This window comes from Crocodylus siamensis, chromosome 4, assembly GCF_052110815.1.
Source record: "Crocodylus siamensis isolate JL-2025a chromosome 4, ASM5211081v1, whole genome shotgun sequence".
NCBI lineage: Eukaryota > Metazoa > Chordata > Crocodylia > Crocodylidae > Crocodylus > Crocodylus siamensis.
Window position 1 is genome coordinate 214,023,331 of NC_143398.1, and position 16,749 is coordinate 214,040,079.

At 44.6% G+C, this 16,749-nt stretch overlaps 1 protein-coding gene across 22 annotated transcripts in view; it reads left to right on the forward strand.

The window, feature by feature from the left end:
* BAZ2B (bromodomain adjacent to zinc finger domain 2B) overlaps positions 1 to 16,749 on the forward strand; it is a 296,517-nt gene that overhangs the window by 131,828 nt on the left and 147,940 nt on the right. For all 22 annotated transcript variants that reach the window (XM_090045644.1, XM_090045643.1, XM_090045645.1 and 19 more), the window contains one exon: positions 9,912 to 10,064. In XM_090045644.1, coding sequence (XP_089901770.1) covers positions 9,914 to 10,064 — 151 coding nt within the window. In that variant the 5' untranslated portion in view covers positions 9,912 to 9,913. The remainder of the gene's footprint in view (positions 1 to 9,911; positions 10,065 to 16,749) is intronic.

Consider the following 16,749-nt stretch of genomic DNA (forward strand, 5'->3'; position numbering starts at 1 on the left):
GTAGGAGGAGGGGGAGCTGGACTCCACACACTGCTCCACTGCAGCAGCTGCCACCTCCCACAGGCAGCAGCCAGGGCTCAGATGGGAGGTGGCCCACAGCAGGCAGCCCGCCTTTGCCTCCCAGGTTTGTGTGCTATGTTTCTCCTATGGGAGTGAATCCTGCTCCCTGTCCATTCCAGCTTTGGAACTCTGCCAGCCTGCACTAGGAAACCTACCGTCTCCCATAAAACCCAGATTCTTTTTTATCAGAAATGTCAGTACTTGGATCAAAACTCAGGATTGCTTGCAAGGTTGTTAGTTTTTTTTCTTGGGGGGTGGGGGAGAGGGTTAGTTCATATTTTTAAAATTTATCAGCTTGAATAAGCAGTATTTTAAATACTATTTTTATTATATTCAAGAAGACTGAGGAAGAGGAGCAGAGTTTTCTTTATAAGAATTGAAGAGCACAAAACGTTTTAACCAATAATAAAAATAAACTAAGATTGGCAGTACACATGAATGTTTAATTTTGTCTTTCTTTTTGTCAATGAGCAATGTCATAACTAAAAATTCTAATTAGGAAAAATTCCCTCATGGCATCTAATATTAGAAGTCTGAAAAAACTTTAATGATAACATAAGGATAGCCTTAAATATTACTTGAAGAATTCATTTAGTCTAGGAGGTATCAAACTTATCAGGCCCCATGGGTTGGTTGTGGTGTGCAGCTGGTCTGTGGCCTGGATTGGGCCCACCCACAGGTTAGCTGTGTGTGCCTGATTCAGCATGCAGGGTGGTTCAGAATGGGTGGTGCAAGCAGTGTGCATGCCCGCTACAATGCCATGTGCATTGCATGGCAGCCCTGTTTACTGTGTGCCATGAACCCCTGGGCTCCAGCCCTGGCCCTGAATACTGTGTGCAGCACATATGCTGGATCTGGCCCTGCATACTGAGTGTGGGTCCAGTCCAAGACCCATGGCCAGTACTGTGGGCTGGATGATAGGGCTCTGCAGGGTAGCTCTTTGACACTCCTGATTTAGTCAATATATGGATACTTTGCATTTACTCCATAATTTATGGAAGTTTTGTTTGCATTTTGTTCATCTGGTATGTTTTAAATTAAATTAGGGTAGGTTCAGACTTAGTTGTTCCATCTGTAATATGGACTTTGTTGGTAGTCAGATGAAGAGTAATGTTTTTGCCCATAGTAGTGGACGTTTGTAGACTTAAATAAACACCATAGAGTTGGACACATAGGACAATTGCAGAATGTGCATGGGGTGTCAGTTGTCAGTGTAGAACAAGGAAAGATGGAACAGCAGCTCAAGTATGTGTGTGTAATGGCAAGTTCATAGAAGGGCATTTGGCTATAGAAATAGGAGCTTATTTGGATTAGATCTTCATCTGTTCTTCCTCAGTTGACTTTTCCCTTCAGTAACTCCATCTGGAAGGTGTCTTGTTTATTGGTACATACAGGAATCCTGAGAAGGTGTATTGTATTTAAAATGGGAGCTTTTAAAATTTTAGTAATGCTACATGTTCATAAAGTCTGAGTTCAGTAGTTGATTGCCATGTTTACCTCCTGCATCTTTTAAAGTTGTCTTTTTCCTATCCTGGAGGAAAAATATGTGTACTAAGTAAAGCAGTTGAAAACTTGTGTCATCATCACATCAGCAACACTAGTTTCCTTTTTCCATATTTGTAGACAGGCTGTTGCCATCTTGCTGTGCAAACAAAGTTTCTATGTAATAAATCAGGCTGTAAAGAGTCAAAGCAATAAGTTCATTCAGTGCTTTTCTGTGTGAAGATGATGTTTTGAGTTTCTGTAAAAAATAAAAACTTTTTCAGACGCATCAAATTATAGTTTCCTTGTTAGAGAATTTCCATTTGTGGAAGTTAATATATTGGGTTCTCTTCTGCTGTGTAACTCAAGCTTCCATAGGTTTCTTTTTTGTGCCCTTAAATATAGCTACATAGTCTGTATAATTGCTTTTTATACCAGTAGGTTAAAATCAGTTTGATTCAGCTATAATAGTAAGTTATGATGTCTTCAAACCCCTTTAAGGGTTGCAAATTTAACCCTGTTTAGCTAAAGTAGATACAGCTTGCATCTAAAGCATTTTATTAGTTGTTCTGCTTCTGCACCTCACTTTTTAAAAACATCAGCATTCTAGCTCCTTGGGGTGCACGTTAACCATTTTGCTACCTCCTTATTTTGAAACATTGAAGTGTTGGTCTCTTCTTGGACGTATAAAGAGTGAATAAAATTCTCACTCTAATTGTGGAGCTTTCTTACGCGGAGATAAGGTAGTGCTGTATCTTCATCCACAACTTTTACCTAAAGTAGCCATATTTCTATCAACTCAAATCCTATTTGATCAAGAATTCGGTCCCTCAGAGTCAGATAGCTAGCATTCTCAGGCATGCTATCAGTAGCTGTCAGTAGGGCCCTGCATTACTTAGAAAGGATCAAGACCTTCCTGAGGTAATGTGGTTGGTTTGTTGCCACAGAGAGAAACTTTAAACAAAAAAGACATGACTTTGCCTAGAGCTTACCCAGATGGCCTATTTTGAGCAGTGCTTACGAGAAAAGGGCTTTGGTTGGGATTTTTGAAGCAGAAGAGAGGATTTGGTCACAAAACTCCCACTAAACTTAATAAGACTGTCAGGTTGCAACCTTTAGAAGGAGGAAATATAGGTTGCTTATCTGGAATCAAATGTGTTCCAAATACATTGAGTCTATAGAGTCATGTTGATCCTCCTTTATGCTCTGCTTCTTTTGGGGTGTTACAGTTTGTTTATAGGAAACAGAAAATGAGCAGGGTCAGGGAAGAGGTGGCTTTTTTATACCTCTGGACCGTCACATTCACAGGTCAGTGCATGTGAACCTACTAATGATTAAACAGCTATAAGAACTATTGATTGAATAGCCTAGTGTATTACATCTATATTGCACCTATACTTGCAATTTGGGGTTAGTAGCTAATTACCTCCCTTTTTCCTTTGGATAAAGTAGTCTGTATCTTTGTGCATACTAAGCTATTAGAAACACAAACAAGCTTCTAAGAACTGGTTTTCTGAATATTATGTACTGGCAGTGCACACATGCTCACTCATTAATATAATATTTATTTGTAAAGGCTAGTCCGCTAGCGCATGGCTTAATTTCTTACAAAAACAGCACTGAATCATTTATCTTCATTTAAAAAATCAAGGCAAAATTAAAATAATTCTGTGGACTTTGAAAAAATATAATCTGCAATTAGACACAGCTGTACTTACAGTTAGTTTAAATAATTGAAATTTGACACTTCAAGATTAAGCAATTTGTTTAATATAGCTAGCGTTTAATTAATCCCATCTACTCTAAACCCCGTACTTCTGGGCTAAATCCTGAAGAAATCATGTGGAGGTTTTAATGCCAGGGTATTCCCGGGGTTCTGTGTATCTAGGTATGGCTTTTTCCCTCTGATATTGTCATATGCTTACCAACTGCTTGTTTTCAGCATAATCCTTAGCCGTTACTGCCTGAGTAGCACAAAATACCGTAGCAGGATGGACCTATATTAAGTTTCGGGTTCAGGTACTCCATGTGCTAGGCTTCCAGATTTGGTATTTAAGTACTACAGGGTATCAAGAACCTCTGTGTAGATTCACAGAAAGTCCCAGAATTGCTGGAGCTAATGTGGTGTCCCTGAGTCCTGCTGACCACTCTATTTTTGCCTTTGATTAGCTGTAGCAGTTTATATTTTAGATGTTTCATATCAAAAGGCCATTATTTTGTTGGTTTTCTAAATATTTCTTTATATACTTTATTTCATTGCTTGAGACAGTTTGTGATACAAAGTGCCATATTAAAATACCTCAACAAACTTATTTTAGGATCAGCAGCATAATGGAAGGGGGCTGACTGGGGCAGCGTCCATAGGTGCCACTTTTTGTTTTGGGGGGAGGGGTGGCTGAAGGTGTGAAAAAATAGCTGCCACAACAGCTGGCCAGGCCACCACCATCAATACCTTGGTAGTTAATGCTGCCCCATGTGCAGCTGCTACCCATGACACAGAGCCACCCTGTTAATGTCTCGGTTGAAGATCTTTACATTTGCAATCTTCTAGAATGATCTCTGTTGCTTACAAATCAGTTTTGTAACATACCCTAGAAATTTTGTCTCATCTGAAACAGAGTGAGTCCTAAAACATAAAAGCTCTTCTGGAGTTAACACTGGGCATCCTCCAACTCTGTAAGGTGCTTCTAATGGTTACATATGTTGGAAATGTGGCACAGTGGGAGGAGGGGAAGAATAAATGGCCAGTGTAAGCCAAAAGCATGGCAGTCACATCCACTGAGAATGATAGAAGCAACCAACCAGTTGCTCCAGTTTATGGAGGAATTGAAGATGTAGCTGCATTTATAAGGGCTGTGTGAAGCTTTGGTTGCTGATTCGATTTCGCCCAATTTGGTGACCAAATCTCTGAATCTAATTGAATCGAATCAAATTGGAACCCTCTGAATCTATTTGGAGAGATTTGATGATTCAGACATAGACACAGCTTTAAACGATTTTTCTACATACCTCAGGGTACCAGGTAGCTTGTAAACGCTGAGATGGTGGGGCGGATACAGCGTCCCACAGGAGTGCATGGGGGGCGTTCCCAGCACACTCGGCGGCAGACCCAGAAGTGGACTAGAAGCACTTCCGGACCACTTCCAGGTCCTCGGCAGGGGACCCACCCCCCAGCTCAGTGACTGCTGCCTCCTGGGTCTGCCTCCTGGTTCCTTCATAGTGAATCGCTGGGTGAGGGGGCCTGTGTGCTCCACAGCAGACCTGGAAATGGCCTGGAAGTACTTGGTCTGCTGTCAAGTGTGCTCGGGGCCCCACACTTCTGTGGGACGCTCCATCCGCCACACCATCTCGGTGTTCACGAGCCGCACCTGGTACCGTGAGGTAATTAGATAAAAAGTTTAAAGCTGTGTCTGACTGAATCACTGATTCTCCGAATCAGCATCGAATTTTTAGATTCTGATTTGGCTGAATCGAATTGGAACAGTGATCCAAATCAATGAATCAAATCACTGTCCCCCGAATCAGGCTGAACCCGAATCGAATACGGCCCACTTCGCACACTCCTAGCATTTATAGTACGCTGCATCAGCCCTGTCATGCCTAAAGGACCAGGGAAAGAAAATAAGCAAATTATCTACAGTAGCCACAGTTCTCAGAAGTCCCATAAACTGTATTAGTATCAGTTGATAATGTGTAAAAGTGATATGTTTCAGTTACTTTTAATCCAATATACTGGGCAGCTGCAAATTGCTGTGTAGCTACATATTAATTTAAGTAAAGTAAAAAAAAAAAAAAAAAGAGAAAACCGAATATAAAAATCAGTTGGATTGTATAGAAGTATCAGAAATGTATATTGCCTCTGCATCTTCTGCAGGATGTTTCATAGTTTGTAGGGTCGGAAGGGACCTGAGCAGATCAAGTCCAACCCCCTGCCATGGCAGGAAAGAGTACTGGAATCAAACGACCCCAGCAAGGTGATTGTCTAGCCTCCTCTTAAAGACCCCCCGGGTAGGAGCCAGCACCGCTTCACTTGGAAGTTGGTTCCAGATCTTAGCCACCCTGACAGTGAAGTAGCGCCTCCTGATGTCTAATCTAAGTTTACCCTTTCCCAGCTTGTTAACATTATTTCTAGTCACTCCTGGGAGTACTCAGGGGAACAGGGACTTCCCCAATGCCTGCTGGTCCCCTCTGACTAGCTTGTAACAGGCCACTAGATCCCCCTCAGCCTTCCCTTGTGGAGGCTGAATAGGTTCAGGTCCCATAGCCTCTCTTTGTAGGGCCTGCCCTGCTGCCTCCTGATCATGCGAGTGTCTCTCCTCTGGACCCTCTCCATGTTGTCCACCTCCCTCTTGAAGTGTGGCGCCCAGAACTGGACGCAGTACTCCAACTGCGGCCTGACCAGTGCTGCATAGAGGGGGGAGTATCACCTCCTTGGACCTGCTTGAGATGCATCTTTGGATGCATGACAAGGTGTGGTTGGCCTTCCTGACTGCGTCCCCACACTGCCGGCCCATGTTCATTTTGGCATCAATGATGACTTGAAGAACCTTTTCTGCCTCTATACTGATGAGAAGGGAGTTCCCCAGCCTGTAGGTATACTGCTGGTTCTTCCTCCCCAGGTGCATCACCTTGTACTTGTCAGTGTTGAATCCCATCGTAGTCTCGTCTGCCCACCCCTGTAACCTGTCTGGTTCTGATTTGCAGCCTGTTCCTCCCTTCTAGCATGCCCACATCTCCCCACCTCTTAGTGTCATCAGCAAATTTGAACAGGGTGCTTTTTACCTCATTGTCCAAGTCACGGATGAAGATGTTGAGCAGTGTGGGCCCGAGGACCGAGCCCTGCAGAACCCCACTGCCCACATCCCTCCAGGTCAAAAATGACCCATCCACCACCACTCTCTGGGTGCGGCCCTCCAGCCAGTTGGCGACCCATTTGACTATGTAGGTGTTGACACCACAGTCCCCCAGTTTTTTAATGAGAATGGGATGAGAGACTGTGTCGAAGGCCTTCCAAAAGTTATAGAATCATAGAAGTAGGGTCAGAAGGGACCTTGTAGATCTTCAAGTCTGACCCCCCACCTGGGTGGGAGAAAAGACTGGACTCAAATGAGTCCAGCCAGGTAGTCATCAAGCCTCTTCTTAAAGATCCCCAGGGTAGGAGCCAGCACTACTTCCCTAGGAAGCTGATTCCAGCTCCTAGCCGCCCTAACTGTGAAGTAGTTCTTGCAGATGTCTAATCTAAACCTACTCTCTAATAATTTGTGTCCATTTTTCCTTGTCATGCTAGGGGAAACAGTGTCTCCCCTAAACCATTCTGGTCCCCCCCTAGTGAGTTTATAGACCAGGTCCCCCCTCAGCCTTCTCTTGTGAAGGCTGAACAGGTTCAGGTTCCGCAGTCTTTCAATGTAGGGTCTGCCCTGTTATCCCCGGATCATGCGGGTGGCCCTCCTCTGGACCCTTTCAATGTTGACCACATCCCTCCTGAAGTGGGGTGCATAGAACTGGATGCAGTACTCCAGCTGCGGCCTGACCAGCGTCGCACAGAGGGGGAGTATCACCTCCTTGGCTCTACTTGAGACGCACCTGTGGATGAACAACAAGGTGCGGTTAGCCCTGCCAACCGTGACCTCGCATTGTTGGCCCATGTTCATCCTGGAGTCAATAATGACTCCAAGATCCCTTTCTGCCTCCGTGCTCTCAAGCTGGGAGTTTCCCATTCTATAAGTGTGCTGCTGGTTTATACTGCCCAAGTGCAGCACCCTGCACTTGTCAGTATTGAAACTCATCCTGTTTATGTTAGCCCACTCCTGTAGCCTATCCAGATCTTGCTGCAATCTTTCCCTCCCTACTAGTGTGCTCACCTTACCCCCAATTTTGGTATCATCAGCGAATTCAAACAGGTTGCTTTTCACCCCGTCGTCCAAATCGCTGATGAAGAACTTGAACAACACAGGCCCCAGGACCGAGCCCTGGGGGACTCCGCTGCCCACTTCCCCCCAAGTCGAATACGACCCGTCCACCACCACCCTCTGAGTACGACCCTTGAGCCAATCCGCAATCCATCTGACTGTGTAGGCATCAATGCCACAGTCACCTAGTTTTTTAATGAGGATGGAGTGGGAGACGGTGTCAAAGGCTTTGCTGAAGTCTAGAAAGACTACGTCCATGGCGACACCTGCATCCAAGGCTTTTGTGACCTGATCATAAAAGGCAATCAGGTTGGTCTGACATGACCTGCCCCTAATTAAACTGTGCTGGTTGCCCTTGAGCATCATTCCTGAAGCCGGCCCATTACAGATGTGCTCCTTGAGGATCTTCTCAAAGAGTTTCCCTGGGATAGAGGTAAGACTGACAGGCCTATAATTGCCTGGGTCCTTTCTCTTCCCTTTTTTGAAGATGGGGACCACGTTAGCTGTTTTCCAGTCATCTGGCACCTGGCCCAAGCACCACGAGCGCTCATAAAGCCGTGCCAAGGGCCTGTAATAACCCCAGCTAGCTCCCTCAACCCCGTGGGGTGGAGAGCATCTGGACCCGCTGACTTGAACACGTCCAGCCCCTCCAGAAGCTCTCTAACCCGGTCCTCCCCAACCTGAGGTCTGGAGGCGTTCCCCTCGAGTCCATCTGGCATCACAGCAGGGAAGTCCCAGTCCCTGCACAAGGAAACGGAGGTGAAGAGTTGGTTAAAGAGGTCTGCTTTCTCCTCTGGCGCAACCATCAGATTGCCCAGCGTACTTTGCAGGGGCCCCACATTACCCGGTGCCTTCTTCATCCTCCCTATATATTTGAAAAAGGACTTTTTATTATCCTTGATTTTGGATGCTAGTCTTAGCTCTATGTCTGCCTTAGCTTTCCTGACAGCCCTCCTACACGCCCGAGCAGAGGAGGTATACTCCTCTTTGGAGAGAGCCCCCCCTTCCACCAGTTGTACACCGCCTTTTTGGCAATCGGGCATTACTGGATGCCCTGGGTGAGCCAGGGGGGATTTCGGGCACTCTTGCCCCCCTTGCTGCTTGTTGAGATGGCCTCCCCTTGGGCCCTGAGTATCGTTTCCTTAAGGAACGACCACTCGTCCTGGACACTGAGTTCCCCTGCCCTCAAGGACCGCAGCGCCTCACCCACTAGTCTCCTCAACTTGTTGAAGTTGGCCCTCCTAAAGTCTAGGTCTACTGTCTTGCTGCAGGCCCTTGACACCCTGTGCTGGATGGTGAATTCCAGCAAGTGATGATCGCTATCTCCCAGGCGGTCAAGAACCTGGAGGCTCCTTACCAGGTCATCGCCTGTGGCCAGGACCAGGTCCAACAGGGCATTTCCTCTGGTGGGACTGTGCACCTTCTGTATTAAGTAGAGGTCCTGTATCTCGGCTAGGAACCTCCTGGAATGGTCTGCCCTGGCTGACTGTTCCTCCCAGCAGATGTCTGGGTAATTAAAATCACCCATGACAACTACATCCCTTGCCTTAAGTGCCTCTGCAAGCTGGCCCGAAAATTCCTGGTCCAGCTCCTCCCCTTGGTTGGGGGGTCTGTAGTAGACCTCCACCGTCAAATCGCTCTCCCCATGGTCCCCTTGAATCTTAACCCAGAGCATCTCAGCCTGCCCTTCCTCTGACTCCATTCTGCTGGCAGAGGATGTGGAAGACTATGATCACTGCTACCCCTTCATCTAAGGATTTGGTGACCTGGTTGTAGAAGGCCACCAGGTTGGTCTGACAGGACCTGCCTCTAATGAACCCGTGTTGGTTGCCCCTAAGCATAATCTCCCCTGCTGGCCCTTCGTGGACATGTGCCAGAAGAATTCTCTCAAAAAGTTTACCTAAGATCGAGGTACGACTAACTGGCCTATAGTTTCCCGGGTCCTCCTTCCTCCTTTTTTTGAAGATGGGAACCACATTGGCCCTCTTCCAGTCCTCTGGCACCACACCAGAGCACCATGAGCGCTCATAAAGCTGTGCCAGGGGTCCTGCAATGACCTCTGCTAATTCCCTCAGCACTCTGGGGTGGAGATCGTCCAGACCAGCTGACGGCTGATTTAAATACATCCAGTCCCTCCAGAAGTTCCCTGACTAGATACTCATTGACCCTTGGCCTAGGTGCGCCTCCCCTGGGGCCTGAGGGGGCCCAGTGTGGGGGCTGTTCTGGTCCCTGCTCAGGAAAACGGAGGCAAAGAAGTTGTTAAATGTGATTCCTTAATTTGTATTTAATTTTTGACAAACTAGAAGTTTGTGTTTTAATAACTGTATTCCTTTGTTAATTCTCTTAAATGTATGCGTATTTACCTTCTCAGAGGTGGTATCACCATAATTCCTATGTCATTTACATTCTGTTTAGAGAGAATTTAATATTTAATGTTATGTTTTGGGTTTTTTTTAATAGACATGGAGTCTGGAGAGCGGTTAACATCATCTGTCTCTTCTACCACAGCGACTTCATCTCCTGCATCTTCTACACCTTCTGTCACTTCAGCAGTTTCAAAAAGTAGCCTTTCCACTGGAGCTGCATCGCTTAGCTCCGCAATCAACACGTGCGGTAAATATTCTTTGTAGTATGATTTACATGCATGTAGTATCCTTCATGACCTTGTTTGTAAAGTCTGTATTTTCTACATGACCAAGCAAAATAATAGGTTAAACTGATGCATCCTATAAAAACCTTTGTTTAAAAATATACAAAATAAATTACATATGAGGCTAGAGTTGCTTCTTTATGCTTCTCATAGTTGAAGGTTGTTATCCCCCAAATTTTATAAATTATGTTTTGAAAACTTTAAAAGTCCCTTGTTAGCATTGCAGAGACCATCATGAAAATACCCATATAGTAAACAAATAGGGATAGGATGTTTAGGTTTATTCACAATAGTATTCAGCGAATTTACATCTAGTATGAATTAAATCCAGCCTCTACCCCAATTCTGCACCTTCTAACAAAAATTTGTCAGTGCTTTTTGGAAAGGGCTTTGTTTCAACAAAACCTTCTGGCATAATCTGAAATTATTTTCACTAAAACATCCAGCTGCAACTGGCAAGTCGTATAGGAGAGTTGTACAACCAGAATTCTAATTTGTGTTCTGTCTTGTCTGCATCCATGAATGATCTATGGAGCATGAAAGGGTGGATAAACTAGCTCTTCCCTGAATAGGAAGACCCTGAAGAGCGTGAATGAGGAGACTCTTGTTATCTGTATATGAAAATCTTGCTGTATATGCAAGTATTTTTTCACTCGTCTCCAAGTTTATGTAACCGCATTGATTGTTAATTTCAGTAGTGTTAACTGTCCTAATGATGCCTAAGAAATTCAAAGTCCTCCAAACAGAATTTCATGGTTCAAAGCTTGATTTCATAACTCACCATTTTCCAGGCATATTTCCTTTCTGTGGTATTGGCTATATTTTATAGCAGTAGTTTTCAACCTCTTTCAATTTGAGGATCCCAAAAAAATCAGATTAAGTGTGTGTATTCACATATTTTTTATCTATCATAGGCATCTTTCACAGGCCCCTTAGACATCTGCAGACCCCCCTCCCCGGTTAAAAACCATTGTTTATACAATTAAACTGAAGAACTCCTGTACTCCTAATTTAGGAATGGTGCTTTTTTTCCTCCTTCTCAGACTGACATTACTCTGTTACAGCCTGAGATGCAATGTTTCTAAACAATATTTATTTTTAATAGCTCAAAAAGAATGCCCTAGATGACTCCTAACTACAGATGTTTGAATAAAAAATACAAGGGTGTTCTTTTCCCACTCTTTGTTGTGAAAGTCACCCCAAAATATGGAAGTCTATGTTCATTTTCATAGCTTCCTTGAATAAGTAGTTAACTTAAATGTGACATACATGAACGCCATGGGCCCCTGGAGGCTGGGAGTTTATGGCAACTGCCCACAGGTGGCGGCAGCAGTGTTGGTGACGGGGGCGTGGTGGCAGCAACCAGGGAGGTTCCCGCAGGCGGCCACAGTGGTGGCAGCAGCAAGGGGGGTAGGTGGTGAGTGGCAAACAACGGTTGGCAACCACCCGCAGACCTCGGCGACAGCCAGCGGCAGTTGCTTGCAGACACCACTGACATGGCGGTGAGGGGGATGGTGGCGAGTGGTGACTGCTCGCAGATGCTGCCAGCAGCATTGGTAGTGCTTTTTGCAGGGGATGCACTGCCAAGCTCACAGAGTGCACCTGCACCCGCGTGTATCTCCTGCGCATCGCCAATGGTGACATAAATCTGTTTATGTCACATTGAGGGTTGACCATTTGTTTAACTTCCCTTGTTTTGTTTGTTTACTAGGTAGGGAGGCATCTTTCTGTGGTGTGTGTCCTGTAATATACTGCGACTGTAAACAGATGTCTCATATAAGGAGGTTCTGGCTGTCTCAGGTTTTAACCCAGATCACAACAGGAGCAGCCCAGGTGTTTATTCAGATAGCCCTCCAAGCTGCATTGGTATTCCTCTGTCAGTAGGTGGCCAGTGAGAGTACCCAGCCTGACAGGCCTGACCCTGCAAGAACTTGCATTGAACTTGAATGACCCACACTTAATTTATAGATGTCCCAACTGTTTTGGGGGTTGGGATGTTAGCATATTTTATCTTGCATACTTCACAATCACTTGAAGTACAATGGACTTGTATGTCTGTAGGACCCCAGGCCAAAAGGCTTTCTCCATTAAGAAATATGCTGTCTCTTTACTTCCCTATATATTCAGAGTAGAATTTTTTCATGATAAGGAAAGAGTTTGTATAGTTTAATAAAATGACAATGGCTTTTTTTTTAAAACAAGAAAAAAAATTGTACTTGTGTTTAGTATAACAAAGCGTCCAAGTTTTTGTTATCTTTAGGCAATCCAGTATTCCTCTATCCATTGAGGCAGCATGTACTTTAGGTTCAGCTGTGAATGTTTTATAGTCTTCTCATATGATTCCTGACACTCTTATGTGCATCAGTTCCTTGTTTCATAGATGTTAGGGGAGGAAGGGACCTCAACAGATCATCGAGTCTGACCCCCTGCATAGGCAGGAAAGTGTGCTGGGTTCAGATGACCCCAGCCAGATGCCTATCTAGCCTTCTCTTGAAGACCCCCAGGGTAGGGTAGAAAACCACCTCCCTTGGGAGCCCATTCCAGATTTTGGCCACTCTAACTGTGAAGAAGTTCTTCCTGGTGTCCAGTCTAAATCTGCTCTCTGCTAGCTTCTGGCCATTATTTCTTGTAACCCCCAGGGGTGCCTTGGTGAATAGAGCCTTACCAATTCCCTTCTGCGCCCTCATGATGAATTTATAGGCAGCCACAAGGTCACCTCTCAGCCTTCTCTTGTGGAGGCTGAAGAGGTCCAGATGCCCTAGTCTTTCCTTGTAGGGCTTGGCCTGCAAGCCCTTGACCATACGAGTGGCCCTACTCTGGACCCTCTCCAGGTTAACCACATCCTTCTTGAAGTGTGGCGCCCAAAACTGGATGCAGTATTCCAACTGCAGTCTGACCAGTGCCTGATAGAGGGGAAGTATCACCTCCTTGGTTCTGTTTGTCATGCATCTGCTGATGCATGATAAAGTGCAGTTAGTTTTGCTGATGACTTTGTCACACTGACAACTCATGTTCCTCTTGGAGTCCGCTAGGACTCCTAGATCCCTTTCCACTTCTGTGCTGCTGAGCAGGTCATTTCCTAGGCAGTAGGTGTTCTGGACATTTTTCCTCCCTAGGTGCAGCACTTTGCATTTCTCTTTGCTAAATTGCATTCTGTTCTGCCCTTTTGTCCAACTTGTCCAGGTCTGTCTGTAGTTGTTCCCTGCCCTCCGGTGTGTCCACTTCTCCCCACAGTTTTGTATCATCCCCAGACTTGGACAGAGTACACTTCACTCCCTCATCCAAATCACTGATGAAGGCATTGAAGAGTATTGGTCCTGAGGACTGAGCCCTGCGGGACCCTCCTGCCCACATCCTGCCAGGTCGATACCGACCCATCCACCGCCACTCTCTGGGTACGATCCTCTAGCCAGTTTGCCACCCACCGGACTGTGACATCATCCAAGTCACAGCCTCTTAACTTGTTCACCAGTATGGGGTGGGATACCGTATCGAAGGCTTTCCTGACGTCTAAGTAGATGATATCTACTCCTTCTCTTGCGTACAGGTGTTTTGTAACTTGGTCATAAAAAGAGACTAGATTAGTCAGGCATGATCTACATGTTTTGAACCTGTGCTGGTTTCCCCTCAGCATAATATTTCCTGCTGGGCTCTCACATATGTGAGCCTTAATAATCTTTTCAAAGACTTTACCAAGGATGGAGGTGAGACTGACTGGCCTGCAGTTGCCTGGATCCTCCTTCCTCCCCTTCTTGAAAATAGGGACTACATTGGCCCTTTTCCAGTCCTCCGGGACCTGGCCTGTGCACCATGAGTGCTCAAATATTCTTGCCAGTGGCTGTGCAGTGATATCGGCCAGTGCCTTCAGTACCCTCGGATAGAGCTCATCCGGGCCTGCCGACTTAAATCCATCCAGTCCTTCCAAGTGACTCTGCACCATTTCAGGGTCAACACTTGGTAATCTGGCGCCCAGCTGTTGTCTCTGTATGAACCCATTGTGAGACTTGTTTTGCTCCTCGTTTAGGAACACTGAGGCAAAGAACTCCTTGAGGAGTTCAGCCTTGTCCCTCCTGTCTGTCACCGATTGCTTTTGTCCTTTCAGTAGTGGTCCTATGCCGCTCTGGGCCTTCCTTTTACTTCCTATTCGTGTGTGTGTGTGTGTATGTATATGTGTGTGTGTGTGTGTATATATATGTATATAAAAATATCTGAAAAACAATTTTTTGTTATCCTTAACTTGGGATGCCATCCTCAGCTCCATGGTAGCTTTGGCCTTTCTAACTGCTTCCCTGCAACTGCAAGCTGAGGAGGCATACTCCTTGAGTAATTTCTCCCTGTTTCCACTGCTTATATGCCCCGCTTTTTGCCCTTAGGCTGCTCTGGATTTCTCTGGTCAGCCAAGGAAGCCTCTTGGCCCCTTCCCCCTTTTCTTCTGCATTGGGATCGTCTCGCTCTGTGCCCAAAGGATCGCCTCCTTAAGGCCCAGCCACCCTTCCTATGCTCCCATTTCGCCAAATCTCTTACCCTGCAGTGTGTCATTGACTAAACGCCTGAGCTTGCTGAAATCAGCCTTCCTAAAGTCTAGCACTTCCACCCTACTAGTTACCTTTCCCACTCTGTGCCTTATGGTGAATTCTATTATTCGGTGGTCACTGTCCCCCAGGTTTCCTTCTTGTCTGACAGCTCGTGAGCTAGTTTATTGTGGTTTGTTTAAAAGACCATTTTCGTCTCTTACATTCTTTCAATTAAAGTATTTTTTTTTTCCTAAAGGCACATTGTATTCTTAGAAGCTGGCTGAAACTATCTGATGTAGGCTTCCCCCACCTTACCCATAAATGCTATTGATATGTATAGGTGATTTATCCATCAGTCAGTCATAATCTACTATGGTTTAACTTCCGTAAGGCCTCTTAGGTCCTTAGTTGAAAGTTACAACTTCCTAGAGAAATGTTGCAAATAAAATTTAGTGTTCTCTCTGAACAGCAGTGAAGGGTTAAATATTTCTAATCACAAAAGTAATTAGTATATTTTTGCCACAGCATACATCCCGTTCGAGTCATGGTTTAATTTAACATTGATATATTTAATTGTCAAGGTATTCATTACCAAGATAGAGTATAATCATAACCTCCCTTCTCAGTTTCCAACCTAAGATCTTATATGCCCATGTGACTTTTTAAAAATATGTGGTGATTGTGGGTTCATCAGCCCCAGTGTGTTAATTACAATATCATCTCTCTAAAAATATATAGTTCTCCCAGGTCCAATAAAATTGCTCCAGACTTTTCAGTGTAAGCAGTTATTGTTTCCAAGGGTATAAAGTCAAAAACACTTTAATCTCTGCATAGAGTTAGAGAGGTTCAGGTTTCTTCCAGTTCAGTATAATTATTTCCTTGCTGTAATCAATAGTCTGTTAAGTAGACTGTAATAAACTTCTGTGCCTGTACCATACAAATCCCCAAGACATATCCTGAGCCAAAACTGGAACTCTAAACTTGGTGCTAAAGATATTGTATGACAGATAAATTATTTTGGGGTACTCCCGGTCAAATAGGGAAAGCATCTATGTGAAAATATGTAGGAATAATATCACTACCACATGGATACAATTGAGTTAAAATTCAGTAATACTGAAACAGAAGTTTACAGTGTTATTTTTTTCCATTATTGAAAGCTGTTCTACTTAATTAAAGTGTTCAGAAAAAGCAACGAAAAAGATAAAAGGCTTAACCTAATCTGTCTGTTGATCAGAAATAATAAAGACTAGTTAAAGCAGAACAAAGTTCTAGAAAGATTTTAAAAATTTACTCTGGTAAAAATACAGCACTTTTTTGCACAAGTCCAGTCTTGCAATCTGTGATCACGAGTAAATATTGTCATAATGAAATGATTATAATTTTGTGTTTGGTACTGTACTGGACCCCAGCTTGGTATTTTGATGACATCATGAGTGAAGTAACTTGAGAAAAATCCTAACATGGCCAGATTGTTTTAACCCTTAAAAAAGTGAAGTTCAGTAACTTCTAATAAAACATCAATAAAAAAAAGCTCTTTCTTATAACCAAGAGCTTCTGCCAAAACTGGATTCACTTATTCCTTGTAGTCCAGGATTTTTACCTAATTGAATAATTAGGACATGAATCCTTTAGCATTGTGAATTTGATGTCTAAACTCAGAGAGGTTTAATTGAAGAATTAGACGATTTCCTATTTACATTTTTAAAGTTATAGTAACAAAGAACTTTTTAAGTCTAATGCCAAATACTTTTATAACCCTCAGTTTCAGTCCCAAACTATCCTTCAGCAGCTTGAGAAAATGTTGAGTAAGAGCATGTGTTTTATATACAGGGATCCTGATTTTCCTTGATTTAAAAAAAAAAATTACAAATTCTCTGATAACCCTAAAATCCGTGATTAAAATGAAAGCCCCCCCCATGCCCCACCAGCCCTACTGGTGCCCCTCACTCCCCCCGCCCCTCCCTGCCCCTGCCCTGCTCATGCTCCTCACTCCCCCTCCCACAACCCCTCCAGCCCTGCTTGTGCCCCTTGCCCCCCCACCCACAGCTCCTGCACCTCCAGCCCTGATGGAAGGGGCCCCAAGCTGCCAGGCCTGTGGGGCAAGGTACCTTGGTCTGCTGCATCCCCCTGC